This window comes from Ambystoma mexicanum, chromosome 8 (genome assembly GCF_040938575.1).
Source record: "Ambystoma mexicanum isolate Mex_15411 chromosome 8, UKY_AmexF1_1, whole genome shotgun sequence".
Lineage (NCBI taxonomy): Eukaryota > Metazoa > Chordata > Amphibia > Caudata > Ambystomatidae > Ambystoma > Ambystoma mexicanum.
Window position 1 is genome coordinate 1,430,646,459 of NC_090929.1, and position 22,600 is coordinate 1,430,669,058.

Genomic DNA, 22,600 nt, shown 5'->3' on the forward strand with positions numbered 1-22,600 from the left:
GGGGGAAAAACAGAACTGAAGCCAACGGGTGCTGCGTGTGCTATTTATACTGATATCGACAGTCGAGCGGAGGCCCTCGAGGGACATCGACTCAGCGACACTGCACGCGGAGCCTTCTGCCGAAGAAAATTTTGAAGCTGAGGAGATAATTATCATAAGGTGAGGAATACGTGGGAGGAACATCCAATCGAAAGAACGTTAACTGGGGAAAGTAACTTGTTCTCTCAGCTTCTGGGCTTCACTGGTCTGGATTGCATCCCCAGCTTGTTGAAATCTGTTGCTGACCGCACCTTTTTATAGCTGAACACATTGGAGTGGAATCAGGTGTGAATGATTACTTACAAATTCCTCACTATTAGTGGGACAGTGGTTGTCTCTAAAGTAGGTTTCCCTTACTTTCCCCATGTTATTCCTTTGGGTAATCGCCATTGATCTTAGGGGCCTCCTCCTCGTCTCAGTATTTCTTGGAAAAGGGGAGCGGGAGATCAGGTGAGATTGTAAATACCCCACAAAGGCTGAGGGGAGAGTAGGGTAAGCTGTTCTCAGGATTGGGGAAAATACCATGTCCCATCCTTGTGCGTTCTCTGCCCAATCCCTTTTGACCCTCCACTCGGGTGATCCTCCCTCGTTTGTCCACCCCCAGGGTCTGGATCCAAAAGTAATGGCCCCTCCCTGGCCACCTGAACCGAGGATCCCGGTGGAGTAGGCCGGAGAACACAATCTGGTTTCTCACAACATTGTAAGGAAGGCATGGTATCAAAAGTAACACAGATGCAAGTGACCACAGTTCAAGGGTGGTTATTGAACTTCAAAAAGGGTTTGATAAACGCCTATCCAATCCTAAATCTACAGATGGCAGCCAGCTACGACCATCAAATAACGCAGTCCTAGTGGTGTCTTGTCAAAATAAGTGCCTATACTAATATACCTATTGCCAATCCTTACTTCTGATTGCAAATAGTGTGGAAAATAGTGTTACAAAAAAGAAGCGTTCACAAAATATGTCGGGATTTTCAGGCCTTCCTTCCCCATGTTTTCAGCACGGGACAAGGCGGTTCACTTGAGCGTAGCACAGTCTCTGGCTTCTTTAGCTCGAGGATGCAGTTCAGTCATTAGCATCAGGGTGTTCCGGTCTCCAGTCACTTCACTTCTCAAAGTCTCTTAATTCAGTGGGCCTGATGCAACCAAATAAACTATAGTTATTTTCCTCTTTCAGATTTTGTATTAAATTTAGGTGATTCACTATTAACCCCAGATCCTTGCCCTCAGCCAGACTGGGATGCCTTTAGCACAATGTTCGTCACCTTGGGTCCCCCTCATCCGGGCTCAGATCCCTTTTTAACACCATTAGTCTTCCTCGGTCGGGCTTGCACCAATTTCAATAAACATCACTGATCGAAGACTTTCGAATGTGCATGACATTTGGGTTGACACGTTGCAGGGCCACTTCAATTTCACAATGCCTTTCCTTTTAACATTTGTCACCTTTCAGTTGGATACCTAACAGACTTTCGAATGAGCACTCTTGGAGAGGGTGAGGGGGCCGGACCACTCTGTATACGGTATTGTATCTTCTCCAGCATGGGGTCTGGCATGGATTCACATGCTCATGAATATTCCCCGTCGTCAGGCTGGGAATCCTCGGTAAAGAAAAAAACCAGTATCAGTTTTTTGTTTCTGATCTGTCTTTCGTAGTAATAACCAATCACTGATCTCTGCGTCATACTGACCACAGCCAATGACTGCCCTCTACCTAAGCCCCGCCTCTGGCAGCCATCTTCAGATTTTTACCGCACGTTCATGTGTTGGGATCCTCGTGCTATTGCTCTCGAGCGTTAGTGCTATTTTTTTCACGTTTTTTTCTCAAAAACTTTGTTTTTTCGGTCAAAGGAGCCTCAAGCTCCACCGACTCTCTATCCGATCAACGGGGACCCGTGTCGGATTCGTCTGCGCCCCTCAAGGGTGAAGATTCGTCGAGCTACGCTTTTGGAGGACTCCAGAAGTTTCTCAGGCCCGGTCATGGCCCAGGAGAAGGGAAGCTCGATGCCCGGAAAGCTGTTCAGGGTCTGCCCTGGATGCCAGCTTCAGAACGTCTTCAAGGAGGACGAACACTCTTTTTGTCTCTACTGCCTACATGAGGACAAGACGCACGTGGAGAAGGACTGTGCGTTTTGCGGCAACATGTCGGAGCGGACCATGAAGGACCGCCATCAACGTCTCGCCAACTGGCTAGAAGGGAAAAGCCCGTCCGGCGAGAAGAAGAAAACCGAGCGGTCTTCTAAGACCTTTGAGGACGCCCCGGCGACGGGGGTCCAACATAAGGCCAAGCACCGCGAGTCCGCTGGCACCGGGAGCGCCGAACGGTCGGGCTCTACGGGCGCCAGGCAGGGCGCACCCTCCCCGGCACCATCAACCACAAGCCAACGCTCTGGGTCGGGTAAGAGGAAGGCCGAGCACCCGGCGAAGCTCCTGGAGAGGCCCCGGTCGAGCTCGAAGGCGGAGGGGGAGCGAGGCGGTGTCCCCCCCCCTCAAGGATAAGGCGGTGAGCGCACCTAGGGTGGTGAAGGCCTTAATCCATCCGGCCAAGCCCTCTATCGAAACTGTCGCGGCGGCCCTGGCTCAGCCTGTGCAGGCTACACCAGTGGTGGCGACCTCGGGGCTCAGAGTCTCCCTGCCACCTCGGAGGGAGTCCTCTTTTGTGCCCATCGATAGGACCCCCGTGAAATCCCCCGAGGGGAAGAGAAAGGGGGGGGCAGGGCGTCGTCGTAGATTCGGCTTCAACCTCGGAGGAGGAATTGGTCGAGGTCTTAAGCCACGGCCTCGGCGTGGAAGAAGACCGGCCCGTCGGGATGGTTCCCGACGCAGGTGACGACGACATCGTCGAGGGTACCGACGGGGCCCCTGATCGCCCGTTGGATTCCCCTCTGCCAGCACCGCAAGACAACTCGGCGGCCATTTTGTTGGCTATACAGTCCTTATGTTCAGAGATAAGGACGAGACTACCGTTGCCGACGGAGGAACCTCTCCCGTCTGGGGACCCAGAACCGGGACCTTCTGGTGTTCCCCCTACTAAGAAAAGAAGGATCCACCCTCCACCTCCTTTTCAGCCGTCGCGCCCCGTCCAGCCCTCCTCCCCGTCTGCCCGAGGGGATGATACGGGGACTGACACGGCAGCGACGGGTACGGACGACGAGGATTTACCGTCGTCGCCTCCGACCAGGGCTTCTCCGCCCGACGAGATTGGATCGTTCCACTCTATGATCACCAAGGCATCCGAGCTTTTCCAACTCTGCCCTGAGGAGAAGAAGGAAGGTTTCCTTTATCAGCGGCGCGAGGCCAAGAGGAAGACGGTCCTCTCAGTGCCTCTATTGGACGACATTTGGGATGAGGGCCTCACCCTCCTCAAGAACCCTTCCACGACGCCAGCTAGAAGAGACCGGTACGAGAAAAAGTACCGGGTCCCGGACACGGCCCCCCTGTGCCTCCGGGCGCAGCCTACCCCGGACTCCGTCGTCTCCGCGGCGGCCAGGAAGAAAGCGGGGGGAGGTGCGGCCTCCACATCGACTTCCCCACCGGACGGTGAGGGAAAGAAATAGGACGCTATGGGACGCAGAGTCATCTCGTCGGCAGCGACGACGATTAAAGCGGCCAACGCCTTGGCTATCGTGGCCCGCTACGATAGGGAGCTCTGGTACAAACTGGCTCCCCTGCTGGACTTCCTGCCGGACGACAAGAGGGCAGAGGCCCTGGAGATCCTGCAGGAAGGTGAGGTGGCTTCGGACCACGCCATTACCGTTGCGACGGACATCGCCGACACTGGGTTCCGCCAGTTGGGCAACGGCGTTTGCCTTAGGCGGCGTGGATGGCTCAAGGCTACGGACTTCCGTCAAGACGTTCAGACCAGAGTCCTGGACATGCCCTTCGATGGGAACAACCTGTTTGGTAAAGCAGTGGACGATTCCCTTCAGGCCATTAAAGCGGACACTGAGACGGCCCGGGCCCTGGGAGTTCTGCAACAACGACGGACGCCCTTTCGGAGCAGCGGAGGCAAGGGCGCCTCCAAAGGTTCCGGTGGCGGTTTCTCCACCTACCGTCAAGCGGCCCGCTCGTCGTCTCAGGAGGCCTACAGAGGACGAGGCAAGTCTGGCGGACCCCGCCGTCGTCGCCAAGGAGGTCAAGGCGGCAAAGCCTCGTCGAAGCAGGATTGAACCGGCCGTGGGGTTGGGCCCCCACCGAAGCACCCCGGTGGGAGGCCGGCTGGCGAGCTTCGTCAGCGTGTGGGAGTCCATCTTCACCGACCGTTGGGTGCTGCACGCCTTGGCCCGGGGCCACGCGCTCGAGTTCCAGAGAAGGTGCCCGCGCGTCCCCCCCGTGGCCAGGAAAGAACTTCACGTCCCTCAACTTCTCCTGGAGGTAAAAGCGATGCTCAGGAAGGGCGCCATCGAACTCGTCCCAAAGAGGCTTCGGGGCTCCGGAGTTTACTCGAGATACTTCCTCGTGAAGAAGAAGACGGGGGGATGGCGCCCCATCCTGGACCTGCGACGTCTGAACAAGTTCATCAAGGCGCAGAAGTTCCGGATGGTCACCCTCCAGCACGTCCTGGGTCAGCTGGAGGAAGGAGACTTCCTGTCGTCGTCGTTGGATTTGGAGGATGCCTACTTCCATATTCCCATCCTAAAGGGGCACCGAAAATTCCTCAGGTTTGTGGTCCAAGGGCGTCATTACCAGTTCAAAGCCCTCCCCTTCGGACTACGGTCGGCACCCAGGGTATTCACCAAGTGCCTCGCACCGGTGGTGGCGCAGCTGCGCCGCGAGGGGGTCCACGTCTACCCCTACCTGGACGACTGGCTCATCCGAGCCAAGACGAGGGAGCTCTCCGTGGTTCACACGGCAAGGACCGTCCAACTTCTCACGGACCTGGGATTCTCTGTGAACTACGCCAAATCCCACCTGGTACCCGCGCAAGACGCTCTGTTTCTGGGAGCGAGGCTCAACACAGTGTCCCTTCTGGCCTCCCCGTCGGAGGAGAGGACCAGGACCATCCTGGGCAAGGTGCAGCAGATGTTGGTGGCCGACGCGGCCAAGGTGAGGTCCAACAAGTCCCTCCTCGGAATGATGTCTTCCTGCATCTACCTCATTCCCATGTGCAGGCTCCGGATGCGCCCGTTGCAGGAGTTCCTGGTCGCGCGCTGGATCCAAACGACGGGCAGCTTCGAGGAAAGGATCACACTCGACGAGAGTTTCCGACGAGCGATCCGGTGGTGGGGCACCCGCGCGCATTTGACGGCGGGCTTGGACTTCCAGACCCCAGCCCACCAGGAGACAGTGACCACAGATGCCTCCCTGGAAGGGTGGGGAGTGCATACCGAAAATCTGCACGCAAGAGGCCTTTGGCTCCCGACGGAGAAATCCCTACATATCAACGTCCTGGAGCTCCGTGCAGTGTTTTGGGCCCTCAGGTCCTTCCTTCCGCGCCTCAAGGGCAAGGTGGTGAGGATCTTCACCGACAACACCACCACCATGTTTTACATCAGGAAACAGGGCGGAACCAGGTCCCCAGCACTGTCCAAGGAGGCGCAGGACCTGTGGCATTGGGCCATCGCCCAAAGGATATTTCTGGTGCCGTTTCATCTTGCAGGGATAAAAAACACCATCGCCGACTCACTCAGCAGGGAGCTGCGCTCATGCCACGAGTGGGAGCTACGGCAGGATCTAGTGGATCGCCTCTTCCGACGGTGGGGCACACCCCAGATCGACCTGTTCGCGACGGCGACGAACTCCAAGTGCCGGAGGTTCGCCAGCAGGTTTCCTCAGGCGAGGAGCATGGCCGATGCTTTCTCGTTCCCCTGGGAGGGCCTGTTCCTCTACGCGTTCCCTCCTTTGCCACTGCTAATCCGGCTCGTCAACCAGCTCAAGAGGTCACGGTGCAGGATGATCCTCGTCGCACCTGCGTGGCCGAGGCAGATATGGTTCCCGGACCTTCTGGACTTGTCAGCGTCCCCGTCAATCAAGCTGCCGGTGGACGCTGATCTACTCTCCAGAGAAGGAGGCGCCATCCTCCACCACGACCCGAAATCGCTGAACTTGCAGTCCTGGCTCCTGCAGCGCTAGAGTTTGAAGGATACGACATACCGGCCGACTGCAGAGAGGTTCTTGCAAAGGCCAGGGCGTCCTCGACTCTTAAATGCTACGGACACAAATGGAAGAGGTTCTCTGTCTGGTGCCACGCACAGAAGATTAACCCTCTACGGATTACGGCCCCCCAAGTACTGCCGTACCTGCTGACGCTGGCCAAAGCTGGACTGGCACACGCGTCCATCAAGATTCATCTTGCTGCGATCTCCCGATACACCAGAACCACGGGGCGGACGTCCTTGTGGTCTCATCGTCTGGTGAAAGAGTTCATGAAGGGACTGTTCAGATCGTTCCCGCCGGTGAAGGCTCCGGCCCCGGCGTGGGAGCTCAACGTGGTGCTGACCAAGCTCATGGGACCTCCGTTCGAGCCTCTGCACTCAGCTCCGTTGAAATTTCTGTCGTGGAAAACAGCGTTTCTTGTGGCCATCACCCCCACACGACGAGTGGGAGAGATCCAGGCCCTTTCCTGCAAGGCCCCGTACTTGACTTTTCACGACACGAGGGTAGTGCTCAGGACGCACCCCTCCTTCATGCCCAAGGTACCGTCGGACTTCCATCTCAACGAACCCTTGGTGTTGCCTGTGTTCTTCCCGTCGCCTTCGTCGCCGGCTGAGAGGACTTTGCACTCGCTGGATGTGGCTAGAGCGCTGAAGTTCTACGTGGACCGCACGAAGTGTTTTCGGAAGACGTCACAACTCTTTGTGAACTTTGGACCTGTCAATCAGGGGAAGGCTCTCTCGAAGGCTTCCATTTCCAGATGGCTCTCCGGCTGTATCATGTACTGTCACCGGTTGGCAAACCGACCGCTGCCTGGCCGTCCGAGAGCCCATTCCACCAGAGCGATCGCAGCTACCACGGCGTTCCTATCTGGTGTGCCCCTGCTGGACATATGCAGGGCTGCTACGTGGAGGTCGACGCACACCTTCACGAAATTCTACTGCGTCGACCGGGATTCCAGGGAGGAGTCCAGGGTCGGCCAAGCAGTGCTGCGCAACCTGTTTGCCTGAGGTGAGCCTGGTGAGGAGGTAAGATGCTTAATGTTGAGTTTGATGTGATGCTTAATGTTGAGCCTTTGCCACCTCCCGTGGTTGTGCATGTGTGTACTGCTATGTATTCTTTATTCATGAGCATGTGAATCCATGCCAGACCCCATGCTGGAGAAGGAACAAGTTACTTACCTGTAACTGTTGTTCTCCAGCATGGGTCTGGCATGGATTCACATGCGAACCCTCCCGCCTACCCCTCTGCGGCTCATCACTTGGTCATACTGCCACTTCACGTGCTTCCAAATCTGAAGATGGCTGCCAGAGGCGGGGCTTAGGTAGAGGGCAGTCATTGGCTGTGGTCAGTATGACGCAGAGATCAGTGATTGGTTATTACTACGAAAGACAGATCAGAAACGAAACTGATACTGTTTTTTTTCTTTACCGAGGATTCCCAGCCTGACGACGGGGAATATTCATGAGCATGTGAATCCATGCCAGACAACTGCTGGAGAAGCAACAGTTACAGGTAAGTAACTTGTTCCTTACTTTCAAAGTTCAGTCACTCATCTGATGTTTTAATTAGATTTGTGCCGCTTGCCACATATGCTTCCTACTCTATTCTCTTCAGTTTTCTCTATACAATGTTGATGCTTGCAACCTTGGCTTCCACACAGGCCGATCTGGTATCAGTCTCCAACTCATCGGCTGTGCTGACTTCACTGGTGCTATTTTGTTGTAGGAGCCAAGGACAGTACCAGGGCGGCAAACTATTCTCCCTGCCTTGACTATCGGTCTTGCAGTCTTTCACCGTGTATTAAACTGCAATCTTCGAACTGCTGCTTCCTCATGTGCTTTGCCTTGCTCAGAGTGTGTTCGTGGTCTGCCTTTTATCCGCGTGAGGAAGTGTGACGGAAGTCAGTTGTGTGCAATGAACAGTAATTGCCTGACCATTGTATTGGGACATGTCGGGTAAACGGCTTAGGGGGGTGTTCTGTTTGCTCTCATAGTGAGCTGTCTGTGAGAAAGTATTTATGTTGGAAAAGGGGACGTGGGGGGGTGAGTTCCTAAGTATCCTACCAGGTAGGATGGGGGTAAAGGTTTTACAGGGAAGGGGACACTGCGTTTTTGCCTTCCTGTGTCCCACCTACACTTCCCGAACACCCCTCATCCAGGTGATCCTCCTGTACTGGTCCACCCCAAGGAACTGAATTCAAAAGCGATGGCTGTGTCCTGGTCACATGGATGACAGATCCCTGGGTACACTAGCAGGTGAGACACTTTCAGATTTCTCACATAATACATACATGGAACTGTGTTTTTAGTCAATCCATGTTCCAATGGAAGTGTATTGAACGGTGTCCAGTCAAAGGGTTGAATACATTGATTCGAATTACAATAGTTTCGAGTCAAAAGGACCGGGAAAAAAGTCGAATGCCTTTTTATAAAACTTTTATTTTTTTTTTGCTTCCGTATAGGGAAAAAAAATGTTTACACCAAAAACGGGGATTTTGACTAGAAACGATTGGAGTCGACCCTTTCACCTACAACTGTATTGAACCCTGCACTATTTCAATACATGCGCTACTGACACTCCTTGAGTTAGTCATCACTGTGCTGCTTATATTGTTATGTTGCGCCCTCATGCTTTAGAGAGGATGGTTTGCTCCTACATTTTCTAGGGTCTGTCGCCTGAAGACCCTCAGGAAACTAAGGTGTTAACTAATGGAATCGTAAAGGAAAAAAGCTTACACAAAGCCGACCCTGGTCACGAATGCTAAATTTTCCTCTGCTGCTACAGTGCATGGATCCAGTCTTCTGTGTTGCATCATTGGGCTCCTCCAACCATGTGCAAATAGCTGGTCACTTGTTCCGATACTAGGAGCGGCACGCACTCCTGTTAGGCAAAGTTTGATTGCAGTACCCTCTGGAAATGCTACAAACTATGACTACAGGTATAGACAACCCAACCTTTGGTATAAGCTTGTAGTACACAATTTTGGTAGCGTGTTGAGCAGCCAGGCTTATCTCAAGAGGGGAAATGTGAGCTGTAGTGGAGTTATACAAAGATTCACAGTTACAGGTATTCAAATAAACTCTTGCACGCAATGTTTCTTGCATAAACAATTATTTATCAGTCTGTTATAAAGCCTTCCTCACAAGGGAGCAATAGAATAGGTACATACAAATATACTTCAATACTGTACACTTTGAGTTTCTGAATCAGACCAGATCGTTTTGGGATGGCCCACAGACACAACCTACACCCACAGGTGACTTCAGTAAAAAGGATGCTGGGGACATTAATATATTACTGTTGGCATTCAGAACACTCTTTAAAGGTTGGTAAAAGGCAAAGGTTATTAGAACACAAGAGACCACAAATATTCTTAAGCAGTGCAGATACTTTCAGTGTTCATTAGAAGAGTCAATCAATTCAATAGGCTAAGCCAAAGTCAATGGGCAAAAGTCTTGGATAGGATAAAGCACTTCTGGTAAGTAAATGGAAAAGTCTTTGCACAAGTTCTTACGAGTCTTTGATAAAAAGGACCAAATGTAGGGCCACAAGCTGATTAGACTTGTGAGTTGTGGAAGTTACAAGCACTTCTACAGTAAGAGGTAAATTCTCTTGGACTAGTTTTACAGTATGTTGGTAAAAATAAAAGATGCAACTGATGACTTCTGTTCCTGTGCAGCTCTTCAGATCTCACTGTTCCTGGGCCTCTGTCGTGGGGACAAGAGGGAGGACGTCGGGACTCCTGCAATGCACTGGGACTGTCAAAACCCACAACCGGCAAACTTCACTTTCAGTGGCAGTTGCGTGTTTCAGCTACCGCAAATAGCAACAATGTGGTTCCTGCCTGTCCTTGCTTCTGGGGTCCTGCACTCTGCTGAGGGGGCTCAGGCTTGGTCATTCCTGCTTCATGGGAGTCTGGAGGATCTTCCAAAAGCTTTAGGCCAGCTTAAAAGTAACGCACACAATGTGGTGTCCCTCTCCCTGGCTATACGGTTTCCCCTGGCAACTGAGGAAATTCAACCACCTCCGAGATGGGTGTCCAGGTGGCTTTGGAGTTCATTGGTGCCACCAACTCAAAGGGAGAAGTCGTCTTTGCAGGGGCTTCTGTCGATGCAAACTGGCACTGCAGCAGGGCTTCACCGGGCAAACCAACGGTCCAGGAGTTGTAGCAGGCGTCCTCTTGTAGCCCTTCTTCGGTTCCTTCATCCAGTGGTCGACTTTGCCTTCCAAGCCAAAAGACTCCGCTTTTATTCAGTTCTCTCCCATTCATTCCAGCCAAGCTGTCGCTCCCCCCAGCAGGGAGGCTGTCCTTGCCGGACAGTCAGCCAGCCATTTGGGGGTCATAGGAGACGAAGCACGGGGAAATTCAGGCCCCTTCCCCACTTCCTGCCTACCCCAGACACTCTAGAGCCAGAGGCGGGTTTCACTCCTGAAGGCCGCCAAAGGCGAAATGAACAGAGACCAAAACTGGTTTGGCACGCAGAGAATCTCTAGAAAGACCTTTCCACAAAGACATGGTGAAAAAAGAAGACGGGGGACCATTTTGTCAAAGATGGCTCTGCGCCATTTTGAAAAAGATGGCTCCCGTAGGTTATGCATTACCAGAGCTGTGAACTGCCACAGTAAATGCAAACCATGGTAGTTCGGAAGGAAACCACTGCCACCAGCCATTTTGTGAGGAAAGGATAACATAAAAATGCTACATGAGCATTTAGACACAGGGGATACTAAGTAACCCCTCCAGCACTCTATTGTAAGATAGTGTGCTGGGTCTAGCAAGTACAATGCTAAGTAGTCAACTTCACTCTACTGCACTTGGAAACAGTAATGTTTCCCAGAGAAGGTATTTAAACCTTGGGAAATCTAAAAGGCTTCCCTGTGCCATTGCACTGAATGTCCTGTGACACAATGTAAAAGATGATGCCTATGGAGTTTGTCAGACTCCATAACTAAAAGAAACACAGATGTATAATTCACATTAAAAATACATGAGTGGGAAAAATAGTCACTGTCTCTCCAGGTTAAAACAATCTAGTCCTCAAAATCCAGCAAATTTGCTGGGGGTCTCTAAGGTGGAGGGAATTGGCACATTTTTGAGAATTCTCCCTAACAAGTCCTTGTTGCCAAACTAGAACAGTGACCCTCCGAAACCTGACACCTGAAGAGACCAGCACCACAGTGCTGGGGGTCTCTACCGCCCCCTAGAAGCATGCATGACCACTTGGGAGAGGTATTCTGACTCTAAATCCATTGTTGGCCTTCTCATGTACTTGGGAGTGTAGTGGTGAGACGGTACTTCTGCAGAGCTTTCCCCCTGGTAACACCACCATGACCCTGCCTTTCACTACTATAGGCTTTACTGTAATCTTCTTTACAAAGACCTCTGGTTATTAGACCTTGAACTGGTTCACCTCTTGTGGGCAGGGATGATGGTGATCTTCTGTTCTCACCAGCCCGAAGATTACCTTCACTGTGGCTCGCCTGTGATCATGGTAACAGTTAACTGATGTATGTGATTTCTTCAAATCTATTTCTCCTAATGGAGATTTCACTGAATCCATTTCACTGAAAAAAGTAATCCCCTTTTCACTTTTCTACTTTTATTTTTAATGCAGGCGAAGACCTCCCCACCACCCAATCCTCCTGCTACCCTAACCTATACACTTACCCGACACCCCACGTATTATGAGTTACACATATACAATTTCCCCTATCTTTTGTCGGGGGAAATTTATTTGGTGAAATCTCTTTGGGGCAAATGGTATTCGAAGAAATCTACAGTAACGACAGTTGACGGCTTCCATCTTAAAACCGAAAGCTACTTGTGCCTTTAGTTGCATTAAAGTCTATGGGGAAAACTTTTTTTTTTCTCTGCAAATCTGTAACACCATATCTAAGTTTGTTTCACTTTGAAGCTGCTGCATATTTGAGTTTTATAGTGTTGCTTCATGATTTTTAGACGCACTTCCTTTTTGTTTTTAATATTTGCCTTTTTATTTATTTATTTTTGATCTCTTTTGAAGCGTTTACCTTAATGCACAAACTTGAGTATACTTTTCACTAGTTTCATTGAGGATGGTTCAGAAACCCTTGGTAAGCTGATTAGAAGTCTAAACCAGTACTGTCCAAACATGGTGCTCACCGGGCTTTTCAAACTCTGTGGTAGTGTGACAAAGCATGTTTGTGTCCCTCTTAGGAGGGGTGGGCCGTTATCAAGGTTCTGTTGGGCCCACACACAAAATACACTATACATAGCAGTTCTAGTTTTACAGTGTATTTATTACACATTGTAAAGTGTACACATGCTGTCAACTAATCACTAAGGTAAACAGAAGTGAAGTTCACAACACAGTAATTGTAAACTAAAAAGAGAAATGGGTTGATTGAAACTCCCTCCAAACCTAGTGAGGAGAAGACGGTTATCAATAGTGATGTAGAAAGCACTTTACAGCTCATGAAAGGAGGGAGGAAACTGGGTTAGAACACTTAGGCCGACCTGAATTGTTGCCCATTAGCTAAGCAAATAATTATGATAATGTATTAGTGGGTATATAAAGGACCAACTCAACCATAACCCACCAATTAGATATTCTTAGGCACTGCAGTCACAAAAGGAAATGCATTGTGAGCGATGTGCAGCAATCAATCATTCTAGAATGAATATAAAATCAACCGTACATGCCAGCCAGAAAGAGACAGTGACGGTAAAGGACTCCAAATTAGTTAGGCCCACTAGTCCAAGGGAGGGAGGCTTCGCTTCTAGTTCTCTCCTATCGATCGAAGAGGAGAACTTTGCCTTGTGGTGGTGGCTTCAGCAGCAGCCCTCCAGCCTCTGAATCATGGCTCCAATGCTAGACTTTCAGAAAGGCTAGAGACCCCTCTCCCTGCATGCAGAAATTGGTCTGAGGTAGATCCCTGCCTACCAAGGACCTGCACCATTAAAACAGAGTGGCTGTCAAATCCTGGACATCCATCCTCTTTCCTGCCACTGTGGCTGGTGTGTACATTGTGAAGCACCCAATTTCTTCCTGATCCTCTCATAACATTCTCTCCATTTCCTCTCAGACAACTAACACCATTTGACACGCGTGAACGTGTGCCTCATTTTAATTTCTCAATTTTTCTCCTCAAGGACTTAATACATCTCCATGTATGCAAGACCTAGATCTATGCAATGTTTGTTATATCGAAGCGCTCAATTATCAATGCATTGAACACGAGTACTATTATGGCTCACTTTACTAACCCCACTTCAAAGCCTCCAAGTTGCATGTAATATGTAATAGAAGTGATTTGTTTTAAAATGGGATTTGATGTATTTGTGCAGTAGTGTAGGCTAAATTTATTTGAAATGTTTTGTTAAAGAATAAAGTATAGATTTTGAAATATTATATAGGTTGGATTTCTCCTACTCCAGTTGTCTTAGAGGAAATGCTGTGAGAAACGGGACGAAATTGACAGTCTCCTTTGGGTCCTTTGTAGAGGTTTGCATAGTCCTGCTAGAGGCAGGCATAGGTCCGGGCCCCACCTTTTTGTGTGGTGTGTACATTGGGCATGTCTGCATCCCCTTAGAGTTCCAGCCAGTTTACATTCTGGGCATATCCTAGTCTTCTTGCATGAAGACTGCAAAACTGCATGCCTGTATATATTATAACTACACAATTTCCATATGTGCCATCCTCTGTAAAGTCAGTATGAACACATTGACCATCATTGTCCAAAGTTCGCCATGGGTTATGCTGGCTCTGGTGCTGAGATTTTCCACCTCTTGAAGGGCTATACTGATGTCCATTGAGTCATGCAAATACACAGAGGTATAGCCAGGATTGTCTAAAGTGGGGCCTGAAGCTAATGTAGTTGTGCCCACGCAGTGACATTAACATCTGTAGATGCCCACACAACATTGCTGAGTGGGCATTTACAGATTTTGGATGGGCCTTGCCCTGTTTACGCCTCTGCAAATGCAGCTGTCGGAATCTCCTTTAGTGATATATTTCAGGGCTCCCCAAAAGGGTTTGGGTGTCAGGGAGCCACTGAAGTTTCCCAATGAAACCGCCTAGTCATTGATGTAGGACCTTTTAGCCGAAAGCACCTTTTCCTCTATTCTCACTTCTCCCCACAGAATGGAATCCTGTCAGTAGCTGCTAAAAATGATGCGGTCAAATGCATTGCTTAGCCTTTCAGCCTAACTTGCACGCTCCTAGGTAGTCTGTCACAGGGTACTGTGACGATTCGCCAGCTATCGCCCCTTCTCTGCAAGGGGAGCCCTTTTCATTTGAATAGGGAGGTGTGGCAGCTGCTAAATAGTCCCTTCTTGGGGGCGGGTCAATGCAGAAGGACCTCATGGGGAGGACTCCCCCTTTGGGGATAAGGACTGACCTACGGTACAGCCTGTTGGCCAATGTCGCACCCCAACCTTCCCTAACCCCACCTCCATTCCAAACCACTTCCTGGTGAGGAGACCATATATTCTCCAGCATGGGGTCTGGCATGGATTCACATGCTCATGAATATTCCCCGTCGTCGGGCTGGGAATCCTCGGTAAAGAAAAAATCAGTTTCGTTTATGAACTGTCTTTCTCCTAATAACCAATCACTGGTCTCTGGGTCATACTGCCCCCAGCCAATGACTGCCCTCTACCTAAGCCCCTCCTCTGACAGCCATCTTCAGATTTTTACCGCACGTTCAAGTGTTGGGAGTCCTCGTGCTATAGCTCTCGAGCTTTTACTGCGTTTTGAGATTTTTCAAAGAGTGTACTCATTTTTTTGGCCAATCGAGCTGCAAGCTCCACCAATTCTACTTCCGATCAATGGGGACCCGTTTTCGGAATTTTCTACACACCTCAAGGGCGAGTTTTTGTCGAGTTTCGCTTCTTGGAGGATTCCGGAAGATCTTTGAGGCCTACCCCGCGTGGACATGGCCCAGGACAAAGGAAACACGTCACCCGCATCCAAGCTTTTCAGAAGCAGCCCTGGATGCGGATTACAAAATGTCTTCAAGGAAGATGAGCACTCTCTGTGCCTCTACTGCCTTCACGTCGACAAATTGCACGTGGAGAAGACTGTGCGTTTTGTAAGAATATGTCCTAACGGACAATGAAGGATAGTCTTACTCGAATCACCAACTGGCTGGAGGGGGAAGAGCCCAGCAGCAGGTGAGAAGTCCGAGCGGTCTTCGAAGACCTTTGAGGGCGCTCCGGCGACGGGGGCCCAACAGAAGGCAAAGCACTGCGTGTCTGCGGGCACCGGGAGCGCTGATGGGTCGGGCTCTTTGGGCGCAAAGTCACTGTCGCCATCAACCACGAGCCAACGCTCTGGCTCGGGGGGGGGGGGGGGGGGGAGGAACGAGAAGGAAGTCTGAGAACCCCGGGTAAGCTTCGGGAGAAGTCCCGGTCGATCCCGACTGCGGCAGCCGAGGGGGAGCGAGGCAGCGACCCTCCCCCCAAGGTGAAGGCCTCAGGTACGCCCAAAGTCACGAAGGCCCTGATTCACTCAGCTAAGGCCTCGATAGAGGGAGTCGTGGCCTCCCTGGCGAAGCCTGCGGAGGCTACCCCAGTGGAGACTACCTCCGGGCCTAGAGTTTCCCTGCCACCCCGGAGGGAATCCTCTTGTCAGCCTATCGATAAGACCCCCGTGAAACCCCGGGTGGAGAAAGAGGGGTGGGGGGGGGCACGGTAGACATTACGGACACAGATGCCACCTCTGAAGATGAGCTGGCTGGCGTCGCAAAGATCCTGGACAAGAAGTTCAAGGAGGTCCGGTCCTACGGGAGGGATCCCAACGAGGCGGACGAAGAAAGCCACAGTGGTGCCGATGAGGAGCCACGGAGGAGACTGAGGATCCTACTTCCCAACCGTCAGGAGCGGTCTTGATGGCTATCCAGGCCTTGTGTACGGAGATAAGGACAACGTTGCGCTTACCCCCAGCGGAGCCTGGACCGTCGGGATGCCCACCGAGCAAGCGGAGGAGAATCCATCCCCATCCCCCTTTCCAGCCTTCACAGCCTTCACAGCCTTCCCCTCCACCGAGGGATGAGACGAGAACGGAAACGGCGACGGACGACAGGGGTGACGACGGAATGGACCTCCCATCACCACCCGCTCTGGCCTCCCATTCCACTCCCCCTATCCCCCAACGAAATTTGCTCCTTCCACGCCATGATCCCCAGCCCATCTGAGTTCTTCAAGCTCTGCCCCGAAGAACAGAAGGAGGGTTTCCTCTATCAGCGGCGGGAGGCCAAGAGGAAGACTGTCCTCTCAGTCCCACTACTGGACGACGTCTGGGACGAGGGGCTGGCGCTCCTGAAGAACCCGTCCACGGCTCCTGCTAAGAGACCAGTACGAGAAGTAGTACCGGGTCCCGGACTCCGCCCCCATGTGCCTCAGGGCACAGCCGTCCCTGGATTCAGTGGTCTCCGCGGCAGCCAACAAGAAATCGGCGGGGGGGGGGGGCCTACTTAAACTTCAACATCCCTGCCGGATGGCAAGGGGAGAAGCTGGACGCCATGGGACGACTGGTCATCTCGTCGGCGGCAACGACTATTACAGCGGCCCTCGCGATCGTGGCACGCTATGACAGGGAGCTGTGGTTCAAGATTGCTCCCCTGCTGGACTTCCTCCCGGACGACAAGAGGGGCTGAGGCCGTGGAAATCCTACAGGAAGGTGAGTTAGCTTCAGACCACGCCATTACGGTGGCCATGGACATCGCAGACACCGGTTTTCGCCAGATAGGCAACGGCATTTGCTTTCGCCGGCGCGGTTGGCTCAAGGCCACCAACTTCCGCCAGGACGTGCAGCTCAGGGTTCTGGACATGCCCTTCGACGGGAACAACCTGTTTGGCAAAACAGTGGACGAGTCACTGCAGGCCATCAAGGCGGACACCGAGACAGCGATTGCTGCTACCACGGTGTTCCTGTCTGGTGTACCCCTGCTGGACATCTGCAGGGCTGCTACGTGAAGGTCGATGCACACCTTCACGAGATTCTACTGCGTTGACCGGGATTCCAGGGAGAAATCCAGAGTCGGCCAGGCAGTGCTGCACAACCTGTTCGCCTGAAGGTGGGCCTGGTGAGGAGGTAAGAGATGCTTAATGTTGAGCCTTGCCACCTCCCGTTGTTGCATGTGTGTACTGATGTGTATTTTTACATTCATGAGCATTTGAATCCATGCCAGACCCTATGCTGGAGAAGGAACAAGTTATTTACCTGTAACTGTTGTTCTCCAGCATGGGTCTGGCATGGATTCACATGCGAACCCTCCCTCCTACCCCTCTGTGGATCTTCTCTTGGTCCTACTGCCACTTTACGTGCTACCAAATCTGAAGATGGCTGCCAGAGGAGGGGCTTAGTTAGAGGGCAGTCATTGGCTGGGGGCAGTATGACCCAGAGACCAGTGATTGGTTATTAGGAGAAAGACAGTTCAGAAACGAAACTGATTTTTTCTTTACCGAGGATTCCCAGCCTGATGGGAATATTCATGAGCATGTGAATCCATGCCAGACCCATGCTGGAGAACATTTACAGGTAATTAACTTGTTCCTTTCTGTACAGTAGGAGAAATGGCCAAAACAGAGTACTAAGAAGAACACACAAGACATGAATATTACTGACGGTGCTAGTACTGGTACGAGGTGGCCCGAAGATGTATGAAGATGAAACTATCAAAAACAACAAAGGACTGACAATCCGCCAGGGCGAGTCTGGCAATAGAGACTAAGGATTGAAGATTTGGTCAAGCCCAGCCAGGAGAGGCAACCGGTGTGGAAACCATCCAGAGCGGGAGTTCCAAATCCTGTATGCTGACCGGGGATGCCGAAGAGCAGAGGATGCCGGTGAACCGCTAAGGGAGTACTTCATGGGTCCAGCTGAAGCGGACCCAAACATGAAGCAGAGGGAGCAGAGTAGTCCGGTAGAGCATGGAGCTGCTGCGGAAGTAGAGGAGAAAAGCCTGAAGTGCTGGAAAGATGCACCCTACTCCCAGGAAGCCCCAGTGGCGTAATGAAGTCTCATAGAAGGTAACCGCAGGCATGAGACACCCAAAGGATTCACAGGGGTGGAAGAGACAGGCTTGAGTGGGTCTGGACCAGTAGTAGCAATAAAACATTTGTGAAGGGTGGACCGACCATCTGAAGAGAATGTCCTCATTGCAGTGACAGCAGTAAGCCCACTGACCACCAGAGAAAGGTCTGGGACCCAAACACAAGCTCACTGAATATCTGAGAACTTTCCTGTTGCGGTGGCAGCAAAAATCCCACTGATCAACAGAGAAGGGTCTGGGACCCTGACATAAGTGTAATAAGCATCCACGCCACTGTGATGGGGGGGGGGGGGAGGAAGTCCACTGAAGCCCAGAGAAGGATTTGGGACTCTAATTCCATGAGAAAGGGGCAAACAAAACATCAAGTTAAGAGGTATGGGGAATAACTCAAACTCCAGGGGAAGGGGGAGTCATTCCCCCTGGCTTTGTTGTGAACTATAGTGAATTGTGCGGGCCAATACCAGGAGAAGGGAGTCCTTTTCCTGGTCCCGGAAGTTGGCTGGTACAAAGGTTTGTTGAACCCTCAAGCCAGGGGAAGGAAGCCATTCTTCCTGGTATCCTTTTGCCAAAGAATACTTCTGGGAATACCCCAAATACCAGCAGAAGGAACTTTCTGTTGGCTTATTCTTTAGTTGTGTGAGGGTTAGCAGTAGGTTCTGACGCAGGACGGTGTTTGATTTCGATGGGTATTCTGCCAGATCCGTTAGTATTAATTTGAGGCAGGAAAACCCCTCTTAGACAGGGATAGTGAAGGTTTTCTTTCTGGTAAGTCTTTACCATCTAAAATGCCAGCCTTGTGTTGGCATCCTTCTTCGACCCCTTTACAGTACAGATTTTCCCTTTGCATGCAAGTACGCTGCACTTGCCTCAACTGTCCGATTAAACTGACATTCCTAATGTCATTGTCAAGCAGATTAACACTAATTTAAACTGGGATGGGACGTCTTACCCCCAGAAGGCATGGAGAGGAGGAACGTTCAAAAGACACTTTTCCCTTCGATTTTTTTTTCCCCCTATTCCTCAATCTCCCTGCCTCCCACCAATGTCCGTTTGATGTGGTTCATTGTGCACACAGCTTTCTGCAAAATGTCACTAAAAATAAAGTAAATGTTTCATCATCGCCATAATTTATGTGCTTACTGTACACATAAATCAGTGGACTGAATAAAGTTAAGTTTAAAGTGCCCTTTGTTCATTTTAAATCTACATGTTTTATAGAAGTTTAGTTTTGTGCATAAATGTTCATACTTGAAGAACAAGAAATCGGATAATCTCAAAACCTAGTTACTAATGTATGCAATTACATGGCTTTACAAAAAAATAGCTTATTTTAAAGGCTTAAACCTCACTAAATCAAGCAGTTCCTGGAACTAGATTTCTCAGTAAACCAGTGTTTTGATCGCTGACCCAGGTACGTTCCAGGAATTCTCAGGGAGCGCCTCTTAAATTGTATTATGGAATTGTAGTCCACAAGTAGGCATGTAGCATTATGAAGCTTGCTTAATCTCTCATTGTAATGAGGAAGAACTGGATTATCTATGCAAGGTGCTGTGGTGAACATTTATTTGTTTTTAATTGTGGCTTGGCTTTCAGGAATCTGTTCAAATACCATTCTGAGTTTCTGACCTGCTCCATAGGCATTGGACAGGGAGATGTGCAAAATGTAATGGTTTCCTTCAAATATGTTTAATTTCAGATTCGCAAGGCAGCCCAACTTGGCGTTTGTTCCATATTGAAAGGGAGCGAATTCATGTTTGGGGACAGTGCGCCCCTCCATCACCCTGCTGCACAATCGACAGCCAAATTCTGCATCCAGGAAATTGAGAAGTCTGGAGGTAGGGGGTCCAGTGCTTTCACACCCAAGTTAGAAGTACATACCATCATCCCCAAAGTACTTGTGCATTGGGGGATGATGAGAAAATGTTCAGTTTTTCTGCCTTAGGTTTATGTATTCGACCATATGTATTCGACTAACAGCCGCACAATTAAGAAGCCTTGATTGCATTTGTTGATTTATTTTGTCCTTGGTGTCCCAAGCCAACGAGAAAGTGTAATGGAATAAAATAGGGTTCCATGCACGTGAGGGAGGAATGCATGTGTATATACGGTACACATTCTTCTACTAAGCAACAGTGTCCAGTTTGAATGTTTGTCAGATACCATGGTTCTAGGAACTTTGACCATGACTATTAGTGTCGGTCTTGACAAATACCTATCCAAATATTTGTCACAGGTTTTTGCTGAATTGCTTATGAGCTTGATATGAGATTTGGATTTTGGGACTTAAGTGGAAGCGTTTTTGATTTACTCCTATACATTTGGTCTTGTTGTACTTCATCTGGTTGATTGACTTCGATACACGCCACAGTTTTGTGACCAATGTTCTGAGGCAGTAGATTTTTTAGATGAATTAGACCCATCACTGAGTATGTCTTATATGTTGTCCTCTTCCCCTTTTGGTTCTGGACATTCAGGCTTTCTTTTATTCATATAGGTGAGCTCTTTCACTTGCTTATCGGGGAACTAATAGTTTTCGTGACTGAAATGGCAACCGGCATTAAACCTGCTGTCCTTTCTTTTTTTATCTTGTATTTTAGTGCATCTCATGTACACTTGTGATAGCCAAGAAACACATTTGAGCCTTAATTAAATTTTTTTATTTTTGAGTCCATTTGTTCATTCTCCCGAGCCATTTATATTTACCCAAGCTGTCTTCGCCATCGACTTCTAAGCTAAATGCTTTTGGCATCTGGTGAGCCCGTCTACTCTAATAAAATGTGGTGAATGTGATGGGCTTATTGTTGGGAAAGATTCCTCCTTTTGTTACTTTCCTGCCATAGTTCCTATGGACCCCCATTCTTTTGACTGTTTCTAAACCTGATTTGACTTCTTGCCTTTTGCTAAGTATTACGGGGGAACTGATCAGTCCTTGAGACTATTAGTACTGGAAAACTGTTTCCCTTTTGAATTCTTATACTTTATAACATTGCACACTGCACCTTGTGGTGCAGTGCAATGGGGATACTTTGCGTCATCCTGGTTTTTACACTTGGAGGGGGGGGGAGAGGATGGGGGGGTGGTTTAGTTACCTCTTATATGTTCCTAAAGACAAGGTGGTGGCATTGGATTCATATTTGCATAATTTTTTGTTTACATTACATTCACGTCTGCCATGTATGGCTACTAAACGTGGCTAGTGTCCTAAAAGGGCTGTGCCACGATTTTATCTATTTTGTTCTTTGGCCATATTGTTTGGCCTTCTTGCCTTAACAGGTCAGGCAATCCCTTTATAAGGTCATGCCCTTGCCCAGGAAAGCTGCTGCTTTCATGGGTTAGTGATAGCGTGTTTGTTTGTGTGGCCCAGAAAGTAGGTGGGACTGTCTGGTCCCACTCCACATCTGTTGTGCGAGAATGTAGACAGTCTAGGTGTGTAAGGGAGAATTTTCATAAATGTGCTAATTCCCTCTACCTTGGAGCCCCCCAGCTCTTTTGCTAAACTTTGGGGCTTTGAACTTTTCAATTCTGTTTGTTTTCTGTGTTTATTTCTTTGGTTATGGAGTTTTCTAGACAACTCCATAGGCATCATCTTTCACACAGCACCCTCGGTGTAGTGACACAGGGAAACCTTTTAAGCTGTCCCAAGGTTTAAATACCTTCTCTGGTGTCGGGGTGATTATCCCGGGGTCGGCTGGGCTGTCCGCGGACCTCCGGGCTGGGAGGCCCCAACTCCTCCCGTGTTCCGCAAAAATGAGTATGAGACACACGCAAGAAGCAAGGTGGTTCTGCTGTTTATTAAACAACGGCAGGGATGGGTCTAGGATCGTACGCGTCCGTCCAGACTCTCAAAATTCGTGGGGCTTGCAGGCCCTTTTTGCCTCAGTATGACGCGCTACTTGCGTCACCTGGGAAAGTTACCTATCGCCACTCTGGATTGGTTCGAGTGGTAGGGTTAGTATAGCATACATATAGAGAACAGTATTAGTGGTTGAGGATGAGTCAGGTGGTATACTTGGGTTGTCCCTTCTATTAGATACTTGGAAATTGTTACACGAAGACCCCTAATGATTGGCTAATGTTAGTGGCGTCAGTGATGAGTGCCCCCATGTTCTAATTGGTCCACCCGTGAGCCCCCCAGCCTGGGACCATCGTTGTTCCCAGCTCGTGGTGTACCTGTCACTAGCAACAATATGTAACTATGTGTTCGTGCAGACAATGCGCGGATTTGCTCATAGGCTTGAGAGCAGACCATTCCCATCGCAGTAGGTGTCCATTGGGTCATTTCATTGTTGCAGCCTGTGTCCCAGACGTGGGACCCAGGCGATTTCTCCCTCGTGGGTCTGGCACCTTGTCAGGTTGGCTTGGTCAGGTGAGGAGACCGTGGCTGGGGCAGAATTCTGCACATTTAAAGTTGTATTTTGCTGCTGCGTGC

At 50.1% G+C, this 22,600-nt stretch overlaps 1 protein-coding gene across 1 annotated transcript in view; it reads left to right on the forward strand.

Annotated features, from left to right (window-relative positions):
- RRP12 (ribosomal RNA processing 12 homolog) overlaps window positions 1–22,600 on the forward strand; it is a 1,372,062-nt gene that overhangs the window by 125,736 nt on the left and 1,223,726 nt on the right. The window contains exon 7 of the mRNA XM_069611582.1: window positions 19,868–20,006. Within this exon, the coding sequence (XP_069467683.1) occupies window positions 19,868–20,006 (139 nt within the window). The remainder of the gene's footprint in view (window positions 1–19,867; window positions 20,007–22,600) is intronic.